Source organism: Dendropsophus ebraccatus, chromosome 1 (assembly GCF_027789765.1).
Source record: "Dendropsophus ebraccatus isolate aDenEbr1 chromosome 1, aDenEbr1.pat, whole genome shotgun sequence".
NCBI classification, from domain to species: Eukaryota; Metazoa; Chordata; class Amphibia; order Anura; family Hylidae; genus Dendropsophus; species Dendropsophus ebraccatus.
In genome coordinates, this window is record NC_091454.1 from 222,281,631 (window position 1) to 222,301,291 (window position 19,661).

General features: G+C 46.7%; 2 protein-coding genes across 2 annotated transcripts in view; both read left to right on the top strand.

The window, feature by feature from the left end:
* The first annotated feature begins 3,529 nt into the window (after positions 1 to 3,529).
* Positions 3,530 to 8,699, top strand: LOC138785031 (extracellular calcium-sensing receptor-like). The gene is made up of 6 exons (XM_069960679.1): positions 3,530 to 3,699; positions 4,463 to 4,583; positions 5,436 to 6,263; positions 6,561 to 6,788; positions 7,453 to 7,576; positions 7,789 to 8,699. The coding sequence occupies exons 1-6, from the start codon at positions 3,530 to 3,532 to the stop codon at positions 8,697 to 8,699; spliced, it is 2,382 nt and encodes a 793-aa protein (XP_069816780.1).
* Positions 8,700 to 14,917: 6,218 nt separating this feature from the next.
* The window catches only part of LOC138785047 (vomeronasal type-2 receptor 26-like), a 29,299-nt gene continuing 24,555 nt past the window's right edge, over positions 14,918 to 19,661 (top strand). Inside the window, exons 1-5 of the mRNA XM_069960680.1 lie at positions 14,918 to 14,946; positions 15,274 to 15,349; positions 16,540 to 16,678; positions 18,626 to 18,754; positions 19,487 to 19,546. Coding sequence (XP_069816781.1) covers positions 14,918 to 14,946; positions 15,274 to 15,349; positions 16,540 to 16,678; positions 18,626 to 18,754; positions 19,487 to 19,546 — 433 coding nt within the window. The remainder of the gene's footprint in view (positions 14,947 to 15,273; positions 15,350 to 16,539; positions 16,679 to 18,625; positions 18,755 to 19,486; positions 19,547 to 19,661) is intronic.

A 19,661-nucleotide genomic window follows, 5' to 3' on the forward strand; every position in this document is an offset into this window, starting at 1 on the left:
AACGAGCACCCAAGTATAGGGAAATATTCGTCTCAAGTAATGAGCACCCGAGCATTTTAGTACTCGCTCATCACTAGTCATTACGGATGCACAGTATGTTGAGGGAAAGTAATAAGTGTGATACTCCATACAGTATGTCTCTCTGAGACAACAATAACACAAATTAGTCAAAATTTTCTTTGCTGCCCATACCAAACAGAGAGCATCCATTTTAAGGTTTTTTTCTTGTAGGCAACTTTGATAAGTGAGGTCCAGAGTCAAGTTTTTGGAAATATTGATATAGGTTTGGCTGTTTGCTTTAAGTACTGAAAGAAGGTGTTTGTCTCAGAAAAAGTATCCAGAACTTGGTTCCCCGGTGGTGGCTTATCTCCCAGAGAACAAAAGGATCAGGCAGTTGAAATGCAACATGACCGATCCTGCTCCTCCTGGCATCACCTTTCCAGAAAGAGCCGGGACCCCCTCTACATTAGATGGTCAACAGGTTTGGCCTACACATATATAATGTATATAGATGTATGAGATTATTCAGATACAATTGAACTCTACAACAATAACCAGAGGGAGCGGATATCGCCCATGATAATTTCTCCCCGCACGGCCTTGTTATAGCCTCTTAATTACTTATAATTTCTCTGTACGTTTGGTGACCGGGGACGGGAAGAGCTAATGATATCTGTAGGGTACAATTACCAGGAGGGGGGGGTACATCCATCCATCTTATATATATATACACTGTGTACTCTATGCAGGACATTGCTGCAGGACAGAATGAGGTAGGTCCGAGGGAAATGAAGGATATATCACCTGTCATAGATTATCTTCTATAAGTCAGTAGTGCTGATATAGCAGAGCTGCTTTTGTGCGTAGAGCTAAGTCTGCTATCAATGTGAAGGACACATATTAGTGGTATACGAGAGATCTTCTATATCTTTATTCTGCATACATACTTAGTATTTCACCAAGGTGATACTAGTGTTGTACTAAGGTGGTACTGTGTTAGGGGGTATAGTCAGAGTGATACAGTACACTCAGCTATACTAGAGGTATACAGGGTGATATACGAGCTGCACTAGACATACATCATAGTTGTAGTAAGGTCTTACTAGTATTATATTCAGTGTACAGTGGTACCTTGGTTTAAGAGTAACTTGGTTTAAGAGCGTTTTGGTTTAAGAGCTCACAGTTTTTTAAAATTGTGACTTGGTTTAAGAGCATTGCTTTGGTTTAAGAGCTCCCTGTACTGGGTGGGAGCGCAAGTGGGAGAGGGGCATGGTCTGCATAGCGGGGTCTACAGCTCTGTACTCTGACCCAGGAAGTCTCCCTCACCTTCCAAATCATAGCAGATCCACTTCAGGCTGGGGCTTACATCAGGGGACAGGACAGTGGAGGTAATCTCTCCATAACTGTAACCCCTATCTCCCCAGAAAGAGTGCTGCATGTATGTGCCCACATCTGCCCTGCTCATTCCTTCATGCTCCCTGCAGTCTCTGTCCGCCATTGTGTTTCCCATCCTCTCCATTACTGTACATTAACTTATGATATCACATACTCTGCTGTTTCTGAATGTTTGTTTCATTTGTTTTACATGTAATTCAGAATAATAAATAATTTTTTGGGGGTGTGGAACCAATTGTCTGCATTTTAGTGATTTCTTATGGGAAATTTTGCTTTGGTTTAAGAGTAGATTTGGATTACAAGCACGCTCCCGGAATGAATTATGCTCGTAATCCAAGGCACCAGTGCATTTTTTATTCACTTTATAGTAGAGCTTATTAGTGAGATATTAGTGTTTCACTAAAATGACATATTTCCTAAATAGTGCTAACATATTCTGTAGCGTTGTACAATATACAGAGTTCACCATCTGTCCATAATGACGCTCATAATCTATTATCACTAGATGGGACAAATGTCATAATAAACCAATTGATCTCTTGCTTTGCTTTTGGGTTGTAGAAGGAAACTACAGGGGTAAACTTCATATAAATGTTATCCTTGTCAGACTGGAGCCCAGTAAGGTGACAATGCAGACCAGTAAAGAGAGGTGAATCATTTCATAAATAAACTGATTTTGCCCCAAATATCAAAATCGGAAAATTTTGAGATTCGTTTCGGCTAAAATGTTCCCAATGGTGGAAACAATACCTAAAGATTGCTGTACATGATGATGATGATGGAGCACATGACCACAGGGACTCCTTTCAGTTGTTGCTGAGAGGCAGGGTCCACCCACCATCAGTAAAGATGAGCGAATTTGCCGAAGTTCGGGTTCGTATAACCCTGAACTATCGGCTTCTGATTCCCGCTGCCTCCATGAAGAGGGTGGATACAGCCTTACGGACCGCCTGGAAAACTGGGATACAGACATAGGCTGTATCCCAGTTTTCCAGGCGGTCCTTAGGCTGTATCCACCCTGTTCACGGAGGCTGCAGACAGCGGCAGTCAGAAGCCGATAGTTCAGGTTCATACGAACCCGAACTTCGTCAAATTTGCTTATCTCTAACCATCAGCCTATGGAGTACCCCTTTGTGCAGCCCTTACTCACGGTCTATGAGTGACAGCGACATGGTATATGGAAAACATGGCAGTTTTCCGTATACAAGTGCTGGCTATCTGATATATTATTGGGGCACTGATAAGAAGTAATGAACAACCCATGAAATGCAAAAAGATGTTCACTATGGTCATTACAGATTCCAGAAAATCTTGTTTTTTTACCCTGATACAAAGTATTCACACCTCCCTAGAGGTTTCCAGGCTGTGGCTATTTGGAAGCTGCGTCTCTCTGGAATTTGTAGTTTCCCAACATCAGGAAAGTCTCTAGTTGGAGACCACTGTTCTATCCTCTCTTATATTTGGGGATAAATGCTGTTCCATGCTCTTTTCCAGGTTATTTTCTCATCTGGGCAGAACACTATGGCACCTTCTAGTAATATTCCCCGCAACCTCATACTCAGATGGTAATCCGGCCTACATGGACCTCAGTGGGATCTTGGTAAATGGAGATATCCTTATAGGAGCCATAATTCCTCTTCACATTGATATACTGTACCCCATGATAACCTTCAAGGAGAAGCCACCGGGAGATATCTGCACAATGTAAGGTTAAAGATGAACATGTACTTAGCTACATGTCATATGTACAGTATGTTTCTTCTAGGCACTTCTACTAAGAACATAATCCATAACCATGTTACCGTGAATAATACAAAACTGACATAACTGGTGAGTGACAACTCCACAATACCAGAGCCCTTGGGACGTTGGGCCATGGAGAACCGGCCTAACATGTACTAGTCTTCTCAAGCCAAGGTTAGAGTAGACAGAGGGACCCACTATGATCACTGCTCACTATCAGAAATACGTCTGGATCTGGCCCTAGGGATCAGAGTTTTACATTTTTAGTCTCCACTACAGTTCGCCTCTGGCTACACATGACCTGATTCCTTCTCGTAGCCCCAGATACCATCTAGTCAGGTGATAGAGCATGGAGGCCATCCATTCAGGGACACTTTGTCCATGAGGGAGGATGAAGTCTCTGCTGCCTACTGAAGAGGAGCTGCAATTCAGCCTCCAACCTATAGTCCTGCACAAAGAAATGGAGAGTGATGAAGGACCTGAGTCACATGACCTGCAGGTCCTCAGACCTAGAGTGTGGAACAATATCGGCCTGACTGCAGAGAGAAAGAGGGATAGACTGTAAGTACTGTATCTATGTGTGTGTCAGCGAGTGAATGCATGTACTGTATCTGTGTTTGTTCGCAGTCACCAAGGACTGTTGAGGCAAGTATAGCAGTAGGAAGAATCCCGACACTCACCAAGTTGGTGGAGCTGATGAAGGCTATGAGCCGAAACGCGTCCTACTGTATCTGTGATGTCTTTGCACTGAATACATAGGAATTATTTAACTTGGTGAGTGCCGGGATTCTTCCTACTGCTATACTTGGGACCTTACCCTACCTCGAGCACCACTGTTACACAGAGTGCCATCTCCACCACCATACAGATGTTAAGGCAAGTAGGCAGGGTCAGCTGGTGGGACCAGATTAGGGCTCACCATCTGTGTCTTCCGTGCCTCTCCTCTATTGTACGCAACCAATGGTCCTGACATCTCTCAAATGTTTGAGCAAAACTCAGGAGCGTCACTACCCCCAGAGTGTCTACTTTGCTGGTACTATTACATACTGCAGATTTTATGCGCACAAACCTTTCATACTTACAATTTTAAATGGGGCGAGGTAGCGGGTATTTAGCTTCTGCATCAAGAAGTAGAAAAACTAGAATTGGCCCGGCATCCAGTGTTTGCTTTCCCACTAAACCTTCAGGTATGGCTCTCACTGTAAAGTCCCTCTCGATCCAAGACACTTTCGTTTGGGCCTATTTATCAAGGGCTCAATATTGTGATACTGAATAAGTACAATATAGTATAAATGTTATGAAGTCCATCATTTCCATATTTCAGGTTCCGCTTAGAACACTACCAGTATTTCCAGGCCATGAGGTTTGCCATTGATGAAATCAATAGAAGCCCGGAACTTCTCCCAAATATCAGCCTGGGCTTCTATCATATTGACTCCTGTGCTGTACTGAATAGGGAGATGGAGGGGACCTTTTGGATGCTGACAGGACTTGATCCAGGTATACCCAATTACTGTTGCCGTGAAGGTCCACCCCTAGCTGCCATCATTGGGTACTCCGCATCCAGTTTTTCCATTCAAATGGCTTATTTATTAGGACTGTACAAATATCCACAGGTAGGTAAAAAAAAGTTGTGAAGTCAAAAGACTTGGTCAAAAAGCTTTGTAGGATAGCCGATTGTGAATAGCCGATTACTGGCAGGAGCCAGGGAGCCCTTCCTCTTGTGTAATGTAGAGCCCTATCAACAGGATAGGAGACCAGTATGAGGTCACGTAGGGCTCAACCTCCGTGCCTCCCGGGGATCTCTAGGTTGGTTCCCAGGCTCTTTTCTTAGTTATGGAGCTGAGAATCAGCGCGTGACCTGCAGCTCAATTTATTCTCTGTGGAGGCAACAGAGAGAGCCAAGTACAGCACCTGGCTCCTCCCCGGAGGCTCCATAGAGAATGAATGGTCATGCACCAACCTGTGACTCAATTCATGAGAAAGGAGCCAGGGCACCGATCTATAGATCCCCAGAGGGCACAACGGTCAGACCTTCGGCCAAGACAAGTAAGCTTAAATCAAACATCCCTCTAATATAACAATAGCTGGTTCCAGTAGGTTAATAAGGCTAGTAGGTAGATAGCTGACCCAGTAAGAATTAAAGGAAGAACCCCCAGTAGGTAGGAGATGCAGTGTTTACTATATCTGTCCATGTTTGTGTCTTTATCTTTGTATTGTATTTTTGTATAGTATTGTCTTTAACAAATAACGCATGGATCATGTCCTGACAAGTATGCATTAAAATCTGCCTACAGGTCAGCTTTTTCTCAACCAGCCCTCTACTGAGTGACAGGACACAATTTCCTTCCTTCTTCAGGACTGTCCCTAGTGATTATTTCCAGTCTTTAGGACTAGCTGAAATGGTCAAACATTTTGGATGGACTTGGGTCGGGCTCATTGGTCGCGATAATGACTATGGACGAGAGGGCGTTATGGTCATGGAAAAAGAAATAACAAGGTCTGGAGCCTGTGTGGCCTTCACCCAATACGTACCAAGTGATTTTACCTTCAAAAATATTAAAGACATTGTCAAAGTGATCAAGAGATCAACAGCTAAAGTGGTAGTGATCTTCTGTACAGACCTCGCGGTCATCTATATTCTTGTAGAGATGTTAGCACAAGATGTAACAGGAAAAATCCTTGTTGCCAGTGAAGCTTGGTCCATATCGAATGTACTCTCAGTAGATAGATACTCTTCCATACTTTTGGGTACCATTGGATTTGCTTATCACAGCTCAAATATAAAGGGGTTTCAAGAATATCTCAACAGTATCACCCCTTACAATGTTCCAGGGGCCAAATGGGCCAAGATATTCTGGGAAGAGGCATTCGGATGTTCCTTTCCCATCGAAAATAACCCCAGTGGTCCTAATAATGAGTCTAGGCTATGTACGGGGTATGAGGACCTATCAGGCACCCTCAATAGCTATAATGATGTTTCATATTTAAGAACTTCCTATAATGTCTATTCTGCTGTACACGTGATAGCAAAAGCCCTCGATGACCTCATGCACTGCAATGAATGGGATGGACCATTTTCAAATAGGAAATGCTCCGATCTGAAGATGTTTAAACCATGGCAGGTAAGTAGCTAAGTATTACCAGATTTACTATGAAATTATTAGTCTTTATGTGCCACCACATTTACTTGACGTTTATAATTTTATTACTTTTTAATCTATGTTTTACCCGGAAAACCCTTTTAACCAACCATCAACCCTCTTCTATCTAATGTGTACACTTTTTCCACTCTCAAAAACACATTAGGCCACCATTTAATTTAACTAATGTATATGAACACTCACCATTCGCAAAGGAACCCAAAGGTCAGAAGACCTGAGCACACAACATTGTCCATTGTTTTGTCCTTCTTTGTCCAGCTTCTGCATTACTTTAAAAAAGTACAAGTGCCCTTGATTAGCAAGAGAGAACTGTTCTTCAATAAAGATGGGGATCCACCAGCAATGTACGACATTGTCAACTGGCAGAGACGTCCCGATGGTTCAATAACTCAAGTGAAAGTTGGAAGTTACGACTCTGCGGCTGAATCTAACGATACTTTTACCATCAACTCAAGTTCAGTCTGGTGGCCACATGGAAGCCATGAGGTAACATAAAAAAGCTTCTAAAATATTCACAGAAGATGATTCATGGTGGTCAGAAGAGCATCTGAATTAGAAATGTTCATGGGATATTGCTTTTTACTGGCTATATACATAGAAATAGCTGGCAGCAGATTGACAGCCATAAACATCCACCATGAACAAGCATTCTCAGCTTGGCCAACCATGAATGTTTATTTCAAATGGAAGAGAGAAATTCAGGTGTGGTCCTTATTTCCCCTAATGTACATAATCATGAATTCCCCATATACATTAGATCTTTGGCTGATATCCCCAACAGTGGCAGGTAAGGCAGGTACGACATTATTAACTGGTACAGACTTCTCAATACATCATCGGCCCATAGAAGTTGGAAGACAAGAATCTCATCATATATCAAGTTAAGTTTAGTCTAGTGACAGCTAAATATCATGAAATAAACTGAAATAGCTCAAAAAGTCTTTTGTAAATAGGATTCATGATAGTTAAAATGTCTGATAAAGAAAAACAATTTTCAAATATCCTATTAAGGAATCCTGAGTTAATATACAGTAAATGTTTTTGTATCGTGTATATGTTTATAAGGCCACAAATACTACAGTATAGCATGGCATGGATGGGAAGCTTAGAACTTCAGAGTGATATTATTTATATTTTGATACCCATCTAGGTTCCTATTTCCGTCTGTAGCGAGAGCTGCCCTGCTGGATTCAGAAAGGCTTCTCGAGAGGGTGAACCTCTTTGTTGCTTTGAATGTGTCCCTTGCCCCCAAGGAGAGATCTCCAACCAAACAGGTGAGAAGACAATCCTTCTCTATATGCCTCGTGGCAGCTTGTCCCCCACTCAAGAATACACTGTTCGATGGGGAAATATCTTGTTTTTCTGGCAAAAAATACCGATTACCATGGTTGCTGGAAGCCATCTCCTACATGAAAGGAGTTATGTGCATTGAGAAACCCCTGAAAATATATTTCTTCAGTACTTATAATTTGGCTTCATCTTTCAGATTCCATAGATTGTTTAAAGTGTCCATGGGATATGTGGCCAAACAACCAGAAGGACAGATGTCTTGCAAAACCTATTGAGTATCTTTCCTATTATGAGCCACTAGGATTCATCTTAGTGACCACCAGTGTTTCTTCTTCTATGGTTCCGATTTCTATCTTGAGACTTTTCCTTCTTTACAAGAACACTCCGATGGTCAGAGCAAATAACTACTCCCTCAGTTGTATCTTGTTGGTGTCGTTGTCATTCTGCTTCCTGAGCTCTTTGGTCTTCATTGGTTACCCCGAGAAAGAGAAATGTCTTCTACGCCAGGCAGCATTTGGCATGGTGTTTGCCCTTTGTGTCTCCTGTATCTTGGCTAAAACCATCATGGTAGTCTTTGCATTCATGGCCACCAAACCTGGAAGTAGTCTTAAAAGATGGACAAGTGCCCGAGTGTCCTACATGATCATCGTCTTCTGTTCACTCCTTCAGTTACTCTTGTGCATCAGCTGGATGTCGGCTTCTCCTCCATTTACTCAAATGAACATTGACAGTAAACCTGGAATTCTTGTCATTGAATGTAATGAGAACTCACCCATTGCCTTCTGGATCATGTTGGGGTATCTTGGTCTCTTGGCCTCCATCAGTTTCATTGTGGCTTTTTATGCCAGGAGACTTCCAGATAGCTTCAATGAGGCCAAGTTTATCACATTTAGCATGCTGGCCTTCCTCAGTGTTTGGTTGTCCTATATCCCAGCATCCCTCAGCTCACAGGGAAAGTATACAGTAGCCATGGAGATCTTTGCAATCCAGTCATCAAGTTGGGCTCTTGTGATATGTATGTTTTTACCGAAATGTTTTATCATACTGTTCCGACCACATATGAACACTAAGGAACATCTCTTAGGTAAAGAGAAAGGTCAGAAATAGGCTCAAGCTCAGGAATAAGTGGTGGACAAGAGGCCCATCTGGCAATTCCATCAGGATTATTCCATCTTTCTGTATTATATCTCAACCTAATTCAATCCAGAACAGATGGGATGACAGCCCCCAGAATTCAGTTCTTTATTCTCTTATTCGAATATGCACACTACCATTCCATTCAAACTCTGTGGGACTGCCCAAGATTGCTAAACACTGTTTTTTTTTTCATTGGTGGTGGTCTTAATGGTTGGACCAGACTGATCAGACACTTGACATTATGTTGTGATGGACTGATGTAGAAATATTTTTTTCTAAAAAAAAACAAACTGTTGTATTTTCCTACTCCTTTAAATTCCCTTTAAATCCTCATTAGTAAATATGATGTTATGGTATGACAGAAATAAAACTTACAATAAATACACTGATAAATTAAATCTATAATACTTGAAAAAGTTATAATAAAGCACAAACAGTTAAAGCTATTCACAATGCAATACACAAGCATTCCCTAGCCTGCGGATGCACGTCTCACCTACCTGGGTAGTGTTTCATAGGAATTGTATTTAATTTCATGTGATTTAAATATGTATATACATAGTCTTTAGTCAAATTAAAAAGCTTGTGTTAGTAGATACAATGTGGGGTTTGTTACATCAGAGCGTTGGTGGTCAGCCAGACGCACCATAGAGGACTCAGGTGTTGCTTGTGCCCCCCCCCCCCCCCATTGGCCCAGTTGCAGTTGCGACCTCCATGACTCATATACCTATGCCGCTATTGTAGTGTCCCACTATGGGTTTTTCTATTTTCACACACCCAGATAAAAATAGTCCTGTCAGATGCCATAGTTAGTGTAGTTAGCTGCTGGGCCCTACTCCAGCCACTAGGTGTCTCACTCTCCCTTTGCACAGCTGTGGTTGAAGGTATAGCCTGCCACACACACTCTCAAACCACACTTCCTGGAGAGTTAGTTAGTTCTAGCCTAGCTCTAGACCAGTGGAGTTGTGTTCCAGACAGAGAAGAGACCAGACCTAGGCTGATCCACAGTAGAGCACAGATGCAAGTGCAAGTTAGCCACTCTCTATTGACTACACTCGACTACCTAGGAAAGCTACTACTGGTTAGCTGCACTCAGAGACTAAGGGGGGGGGGGATTTATCAAGACTGGCGTACACTTACACTGGTCATAAATTTGGCCGATGTACCAAATCTACAACCGGCCCTTGCTTATGCGGGGACCGCCGGGGCACTCATGTTATCACTTATACAGTGCACCTACTAGTTCAATACCATGCACAATCTTTGCTACACAGTTTGACCGGCCAAAGCATAGGTGTACCCTGATGTCGCTTGGCAGATAAGAAGCCCCGAAACTTTCTTTGGTTCTTTTCTCAGCCATGTGGTAGAAGCTCAGATCACTCACAGTCCCATTAGGCTGCTCTCCTCCAAAGGGCACAGTGATTTCTTTTACTCCTGTCACTTTTAGTCCTAAGTGTAGACCACTGCTTCCCAACCCTTTTTATCTCTGGGCACCCCTGAAATTTTTTTTTTATCTCAGGGCACCCGTACTTAAAAATGTTCTTAAAATCGCTAAAAAACATGAAATAATTTCAGCATGCAGTACCACTTCATCACTGTTAGCTATTTAGCATCTTTATCGTTATTTAAAATAGAAAAAGGAAATAAACAAGAAAAAAGGCCCGGCGCCTCGTGTGATACCTTCAGGTGGTGGATAAACAATGAGGAAGAAATGTAGGCTGCTCACCTTGTGGCCCCTTGGGCTTTATGCATATCACCCCTCACTAGTCGTGGGGGTACTGGAGTCCGGTGGTCCGTGCGAAGGTAGTAGGTCTGGCTAGGATGTATGAGGGCTGCTAAAGCTGGGATGCTCCCATAAGGGGCCCTTGAGTCATAAATAAAATTGAAAAGAAAACCAAACAGTACTTTTGTTCATCGCTGCCCAGAAGGAAACATCCAGAGATCGCCAATTGAATAAAAAAATGAAATTTATTTGTAAAATAGCACTGGTATTTAAAATGAATGTTCCCGAAACGTGTAAATACCAGTGCTATTTTACAAATAAATTTCAATTTTTATTCAATTGGCGATCTCTGGATGTTTCCTTCTGGGCAGCGATGAACAAAAGTACTGTTTGTTTTTCTTTTCAATTTTATTTAAAATAGAAAAAAACAGACTTACGTTTAGTGTGATACTTGCTTGCTTCTGCTTCTTGCTTGGGCCGCCCCCACCCACACCTGCACTTAACCCCATTTGCCCCCACCCACACACCTGCACTAACCTTAACCCCATCCGCCCCCATACACACCTGCACCCAACCCCATCCACCCCCACACACACCTGCACTTAACCCCATTTGCCCCCATCCCCACACACACCTGCACCTAACCCCATTTGCCCCCACCCACACACCTGCACTAACCTTAACCCCATTTGCCCCCACACACACCTGCACCTAACCCCATCCTCCCCCACACACACCTGCACCTAACCCCATCCTCCCCCACACACACCTGCACTTAACCCCATCCGCCCCCCCCCCCACACCTGCACTTAACCCCATCCGCCCCCCCACACCTGCACTTAACCCTGTCCAACCCCAAACACCTGCACTTAACCCCATCCGCCCCCCCCACACCTGCACTTAACCCCATCTGCCCCCCCACACCCGCACTTAACCCTGTCCACCCCCACACACACCTGCACCTAACCCCATCTGCCCCCATACACACCTGCACTTAACCCCGTCCGCCCCACCACACCTGCACTTAACCCCATCGGCCCCCACACACACCTGCACTTAACCCCATCTGCCCCCCCCCACACCTGCACTTAACCCCGTCCGCCCCACCACACACCTGCACCTAACCCCATCCGCCCCCACACACACCTGCAAGTAACCTGCACTTAACCCCATCCGCCCCCACACACGCCTGCACCTAACCCCATCCACCTGCACCTAACCCCATCCGCCCCACCCACCCACCTTCGCTTAACCCCATCCGCCCCACCCACACACCTGCACGTAACCCTATCCCCCCCACCCACACACCTGCACGTAACCCTATCCCCCCCACCCACACACCTGCGCTTAACCCTATCCGCCCCACCCACACACCTGCACTTAACCCCATCTGGAGTAACCCGCTAAGGAGTAGATGTTAGCGGTACCCGGGCTGCCACTGTTAGATGTTATGGTCACGGTATTGGCACAAGGGTGCAGGGCTAGACCACGGGAACTTGAGTAAGCGGGACCCCAGGACAATTCTTCGTTGCCCTTAGTCAAGGCGCCAATAACTAGACCAATGCCATGATTCAGAAACAACGGTGGTTGTGCGTTTATTAACACGGTGGTTGTCAATAGCAACAGTCTCTCTGGATGCAACCAGGAATAGGTAAACTTGAATATAACTGAGCAGATGGTTGATGCTGCAATAGGCCGTAGTGTGATAGCGTTACATTGAGTGAAAGGAATCTTCATGGAGGATGGGAGTAGTAGTTCCCTGAGAATGATGCTGGGTGGAATAGTACTGAATAGAATACTTGCTGTTGAGGATGAGAAGAAGATAGCGACTTGAGAACATTACCCAGATCTTGAATAGAATAGAAAATCTTGAGGAGGAGACTGGTCAGGACTGGAGCGGAATCTGTCTCTGAGGTAGTCGAGAGGATCACACTGAGTTGCGGCCTTGCTTGCAGAGCAGCAGCGGACTAGTCCTTCCTCTTGGAGGTAGAGGGAGGACACACACAACCATCTCCCTTGAGAGCCAGATGGGAAGTGACTGACCACAGCCAAAAGCTTGACGGCTATTGGGGTTACTATGGCAGCCGGAGAAGTCACGTGACACTAGGCCATTTGCATTATCACACCATGTGACATGGAAACACATACAAATGAATTTACATAGGAGAATATGAAGAATACCAAACTTGAACACTGGGGGCGCAATACAAGCTGAACTCTTTGCAGTGGCCATTAACCATTTCCAGTGCCTATAGGCAACAGTATACATATATATATCCTGTACTGGGACACTGCACATCCGCCCCACCCACACACCTGCGCTTAACCCCATCGCCCCCACACACCTGCGCTTAACCCCATCCGCCCCACACACCTGCACTTAACCACATCCGCTCCACCCACACACCTGCACTTAACCACATCCGCTCCACCCACACACCTGCACCTAACCCCATCCGCCCCCACACACACCTGAACTTAACCCCATCCGCCCCACACACACACCTGCACCTAACCCCATCCGCCCCCACATACACCTGAACTTAACCCCATCCGCCCCACCCAGACACCTGCACCTAACCCCATCCGCCCACCCACACACCTGCACGTAACCCCATCCGCCCCATCCACACACCTGCACTTGAAGGGGTTGTCCAGTGTGGGGGCACTTTTTTGGGGGGACCGGGGAGAAGGTGGCTGAAATAAAAGACATCCACTCACCTCCCCGGTTCCAGCGGCGGCTCACTCATCGCGGCGCTCCGGTCCCCATTTCCCGGCCGCTTCCAGGTGGCTGACGCCGCCCGAGACGCTACGTCTCAGGGCCGCTCAGCCGCTCAGTGAAGGATGCGGGATCCGAGCAGACTTAACACGGATCCCGCCTCCTTCACTGAGCGGCTGAGCGGCCCTGAGACGTAGCGTCTCGGGCGGCGTCAGCGGGGCCGATTCTAGCTCTTCTGCTGCCTGAGGCGAGAACTGAAATAGCGCCCCCCCCCCTCAACTGAGATCAACATCATATAAACACCAAATAATTCCACCACATGATGACTGCATATCAGCACTCCATAGTGACTAAATACTATTACCAATATTGCCACTACAAGGGAAAAATTCCACCACTGACTGATCAATACCACCAGTAGTGCTACTGAATAAAAAACACTGTATAGAGTCCAGCATTACCCCCACACAGTGACAGTATAGTGATCAGGGTACAGTTACATCCAGTGACTCACAAGTGACGTCTTCTCTCATCAGAGTTGTTCACTTTCTCTTTTCTTCTACATTCAGATCCGACTCCATCATGAAGACTTCTGTTAGCCATGACTTGTCCCTGCAGCATCTATTGGACAGACATTTTAGGCTCCACAATTTAGAAGATCCCTTCTGCATCTCCACACTATTATAATCCCCATTCTCCTCATGTAGTCATAATCCCCCTTAGGCAGTTATAATCCCCCCATCTCTTCCTGTAGTCATAATCCCCCGTGTCCCCCATCTCCTCATAATCCTCCAATCTCATCATAATCCCCCCCACCTGTGTCTCACCATCTCCTCATATTCCTCCTGTGCCCCCCATAATCCTCCCATCTCCTCATATTCCTCCTGTGCTCCCCATAATCACCCCCTGTATCATCCATCTCCTCATATTCCTCCTGTGTCCCCCACAATTACCCCCTGTATCATCCATCTCCTGTGTCCCCCCAACAATTACCCCCTGTATCATCCATCTCCTCATATTCCTCCTGTGTCCCCCACAATTACCCCCTGTATCATCCATCTCCTGTGTCCCCCCAACAATTACCCCCTGTATCATCCATCTCCTGTGTCCCCCCATCTCCTGTGTCCCCCCATCACCTCACCAATCGTTCCCCCGCAGTCCCTGTGGCCTCCTGGATGCTTCCTGGTCGCTTCCTGGTCAGGCTGATCACAGATCTCATAGAGCAGCCTGACCAGGAAGACATCACTGGCTGCTCCAGATCACTTCTAGATGGCAGCACTAACACAGCCTGCGACCTAGAAGTGACTGGCACAGAGCAGAGAACTCTTAGTTCCCTGCTCTGAGCCTCCTGTCAGCTGTGTCTGCCTCCTAATAAGGACACAGACACAGCTGACAGCAGGGGGCGCTCCTATAGTGCAGGAGCAGGGAGTCCGGCATCACACTGGAGTCCCTGCTTCTGCACGTATATTCCGTGGGCGGTACGCTATTAGCGTAGCACGCCCTGGAATACGCATACAGGAGCAGAGACATCAGTCTATGGCTGATCTCTCTGCTCCTGTAGTCAGTGAGCGGTCATGCATATAATATATGCATGAAAGCTCACTGTGCAGGGGCGGCCAGTGCCGCCCCCTCCAGCGTCGTGGGAGCTGCCGCCTGAGGCGAAGACTTCACTTCGCCTCATGGCAGATGCGGGCCTGGGCGTCAGCCACCCAGAAGCGGCCGGGAAACGGGGACCGGAGCGCCGCGATGAGTGAGCCGCCGCTGGAACCGGGGAGGTGAGTGGACGTCTTTTATTTCAGCCACCTCCTCCCCGGTCCCCCCAAAAAAGTGCCCCCACACTGGACAACCCCTTTAACCCCATCTGTGGAGTTGAGAATCTATTTTATACGTGTTATTGTGGAGTTGAGAGGACATTTTGTCTCTGTTCCTCCATTCTATAGTCTTGAAATGTGTATAATGCTGTGTATAAATGCTGTGTATGCAACTATTGGGAAAGAGGCCCCTGCTCTGTCTATTTACCATCTTTATTAAAAGGAGAACTTGTTTATTTACTATGGCTAGTGGAATTTGTTCTTTACTTTAAGGCCCTATTCCACCAACAGATCTGACGACAGATTATCTGCCAAAGATTTGAAGCCAAACCCAGGAACAGACTATAATCAGAGAACAGGTCATAAGGTAACGACTGGGATCTCTCCTCTTTTCAAATCCACTCCTGGGTTTGGCTTCAAATCTTTGGCAGATAATCTGTCGTCAGATCTGTTGGTGGAATAGGGCCTTTAGGGTCTGAGGATCGTTGACTATAAGATTAGAGCGAGGACAGCTGGGGACACATGGCAGCTCTTGTAAGATATGTAAACACCCATTGGTTCACATATCTTGAAAATAAGAAGTTGTTTAATTAATCTTAGCCCCTCACATGCTGAGTAATAGAATACATAATTGACACTCACTCCAATCAGAACAAGAATTACTATGTATGTAACATCTAACCAATAGGAGCTTGGTCACTGCCCATGTCCTTCTTGGTTGGACGCCAACTTTCTTTGTATGTATAAATATGTGTTTTTGTCCAATAAATGATGAGCTTGATTCACAGAATCCTGTGTCTGTGTCATGTCTCCCAAGCTTGTAAAAATACCCTACTGATAATTTAGTCTCGCTAAGACTGGGGGTGGGTGTTTCCCCCACAGTTAATGGCACCCCAGATGGGACTGGCATCATATCTGCATTGACGACACCCAAACCTGGGAGAATTATGGTTCAGAGATCCACAGACCAGACCAGCTGCAGTATAAGGCAGCACCCAGGTATAGCGGGGAGACTTTATTCTAAGTCTCACCCTAACACCATCCACCACCCCACACACCTGCACTTAACCACCTCTGTCCCCTCACCTGCAATAACCCCATCCACCGCACCACCGCCTACAATTAACCCTCTCCACTCCACAAATAGACTTGCAATTAACTCCCAACCCACTCCCCTCCACCTGAAATAACCCCCTCCGTCTCCCCACCCCCCAATACATTGCTGTTATCTCTATCTAGCCCTCCACACACACCACAATTTACCCCAATACATCGGCTATTACCCCCTCCAGGCCTCCACACACACCACAATTTACCCGCTCCAGGCCTCCACACACACCGCAATTTACCCCCTCCAGGCCTCCAAAGACACCGCAATTTACCCCCTCCAGGCCTCCACACACACCACAATTTACCCGCTCCAGGCCTCCACACACACCACAATTTACCCCCTCCAGGCCTCCACACACACCACAATTTACCCCCTCCAGGCCTCCACACACACCTCAATTTACCCGCTCCAGGCCTCCCTCACATAATGCAATTTTCACCCTCCAGCTGCCCACTCTGCAAACAACTCACTGCACATCTCTTCAGCAGGTTTCTCATCTGCGTCATCAGCTCCTACTGGGCGGGAAGCGTCTGCGGCCCGCCCACTGGAGACGTCGGCCACTTGACACCATCAGCCTATCAGATGGCAAGTGGTCTGACAGCACCTTCCGTGTCTTCCGTGCCGACTGAAATACGCATTTCATTAGTTATTTTTGTGAATGCGATCACCTACATGCTATGTAATGTACAAATGACCTTAATGTTTTAGCTCAGTGATAGTTTTTCAAAATAATTCATTGCTCTGGCTGTGACATTTTTTCCAAGACCGTCTATAGGCAGAAAAATGTCAGAAAAAAACATTGCTAAAAGGTTGTACTAATATCAAGATACCTGGTAGAGTATAGAGAAGTACAGTACAGGCTCCAACATGGCGGCAACCTACAGCTCTGTGTCCTGAGGAGCCTCATAGATGATGGAGATGCATGGTAGAGTATAGAGAAGTACAGCACAGGCTCCAACATGGCGGCAGCCTACAGCTCTGTGTCCTGAGGAGCCTCATAGATGATGGAGATGCATGGTAGAGTATAGAGAAGTACGGTACAGGCTCCGACATGGCTCATGTGACCTACTGAGCTACAGGAGATGGAATCAGGAGAATCAGTTCACCCCGTGAGCTATGAACTATATTAGATATGCCAGAAATATAAGGCAGGCATACAGGACTGCAGGGGCAGGTTCAGTCACTAAATGGTTAACTGCCCATAGTATTTGTACTACCCATCATGTTTACTGGCTCCTGGTGTCAGGTGGGCTAACATGTGGTCTCAGGCAACCTCAGGCATCTGTGCCACTTCCTGGGGGGTATATATGGTCAGTGCTGGTTACTCACTTCCTCTTCCCCGATTTACCTGAGGCAGATTATATTGTTGTGAGTATGGCTGAGGAGCAGTTAATGTCTTCCCTTAGGGGTAAGCTGCAAAATGATCCTGGGTTCCTGGGGAGGCTTCTGGCTGGTCTGGGTGCTGCCACACTTTCCACCCCTCCTTTGGTGCAGTTAGATCCGGCAGGCGGCCGGCGGTCCGCACGGCAAACCCGCCCACCAGCCTGATTAAGCCCCAGTCTACCGGCTTCCAGGAGGCGCTGCCAGGATAGAGGGACGGCTGCTGAGTCCCCTGAGTAACGCTGCGGCCCCATTGTTTGCCCTGCCTCCCTGTGCCGCCCCTGCGCTCCTGGCTCCGCCCCCTTCCCCCAGTGTACTGCTGCACGTGGCACCGGCCATTTTATCTAGTCCTACAACTGCCATGGCCCTCTTTCTGCTGCTATGGGCAATAATCCAGCCTCTAGCTCTGCCTCACAGGAGGCTTCTGACCGCCCTGATGTTGTTGCTTAGCCAGCTGCAGATATACAGCAGCAGGTTATATTGTCAGCTCCTGCAGCTGTAGGGGTTACTCAGGCTGCTGCCTTCTGCTGAGCAGCCTTTACGTGCAGCTCTGGATGTCGAGGCCTCCACTATGGAGCGGCTGCCTGATCACACACAGTCCATTCCTCCTAGTGCTTTGGGGCGGGGTAGATGCAGTCGTAACCGCTCGTCTTCCCAATTATCCTCCCAGGGCTCTTCATGGTGTAGTCGCCGCAGAGCTGCTTGTTCCAGATGCCACCGCCTCTGCAGATACTCAGGAGAGTCAAGGAGGAGTGCTTACTCAAGGAAATTAAGATCCTCTAGGTGGCGGTCGCCGTCCGGCTCATCTTCCCGAAGTCGCTCCAGTTCGGATAGAGAGTCGCGTAGAAGTAGGCATAGGCAGGAGCCTTCTTCCTCCTCGCCCAGAAGGTCGTCTCGTGGGGCCAGTCGGGCCAGCACGGTGGTGGTGCCTCCTGTTCAGCTTAGCCAGTCTTCTACAGCTTCCTCTGCCTTCCAGCAACCTGTTGCCACAGCGATGGCGGTTGAAATCCGGGTCCTTCTGGTGTGGTGGCTCCTCCTATTAAAGCCCTATTGCAGAAGTTAGAGCCCAATTTGAGCAATCAACCCGCTAGGCCCGCCCAGCCTAAAGCTGGCGTGCAAAAGGAGCCATTTTCTGCTGTATTTGCCCACTAGGGTCTCCCCTGGATGAGGTGAAGAAGAAGATATGGGAAAATAAATATATTGACATTTGGTCCTTGGTCACGGTGGACCAGCACACAGTTGACAAAGAACGTAAGCCCCTCTCTGAAAAAGCGTATGAGGGTAAGCCTAGGGTCGCTAAGACCATTAACAATTGGCTGCAAACCTTTTTCCATTCTGGGCTGTGTAATGGGGGAACGGCACCCTGAACTATGTTCGGAACTCTTCATATATATAATGCGTACAGGTCCCATGGTGGTAGTGCCTGGTGGCGGTACGATGGAGTTCCGTCGTCGTTTGTCGTTACAACCAGATATAAGTTGGGAGGTTAAGGCCACCAATGTTTGGCTGCAGCTTATGCTATCACAAATATCTACCCCCTTTCAATCACCGCCACTGCCTCATTCCCTTCCAGGTCAGTGGCCGTACGCGCCCAGGGATAAGTTGGTTTTTTAATGAGGGCCACTGTATATTCTACGGCCTCTGTAAATTCAAGCACGAATGTGCTACATGTGGAGGGCAGCACGTAGCCGTGTTTCGCCAGCGTACCAAACCCACTATCAAACCCGCCAACCTTAGTGATGGGAAGGACGCCAGTGAGCGTAACAGAGATGCTTCCCTGATTAAGCATCAACCCCAATAGGCAGGAAGCTGTTTAAATTCGTTCTAGTCTTACTGAAGGTTTCTTCATACCTTTTGTTTTGTCTCACCTTCCTTGCGAGGCTAACAATCTCAAGTCAGCTAGGGTTTTGCCAGATGTGTTATGTGATAAGGTTTTACAGGAGCTGGAAGTTGGTCGAGTGGCGGGTCCTTTTCGTGACCCTCCATTTTCTAACCTGAGGATTTCGCCTTTAGGTGTTGTTCTGAATTACACAAGTAAGTTCCGACTTATTCACCATCTGTCCTATCCTAAAGGTGAGTCGGTGAATAATGGTATTCCGAAGGAGGACGCAGCTGTGTCATACGTGTCCTTTGAAAGGGCTATTATGTTGCTGTAGGCCACTGGTAGAGGTGCCCTTATGGTTAAGGC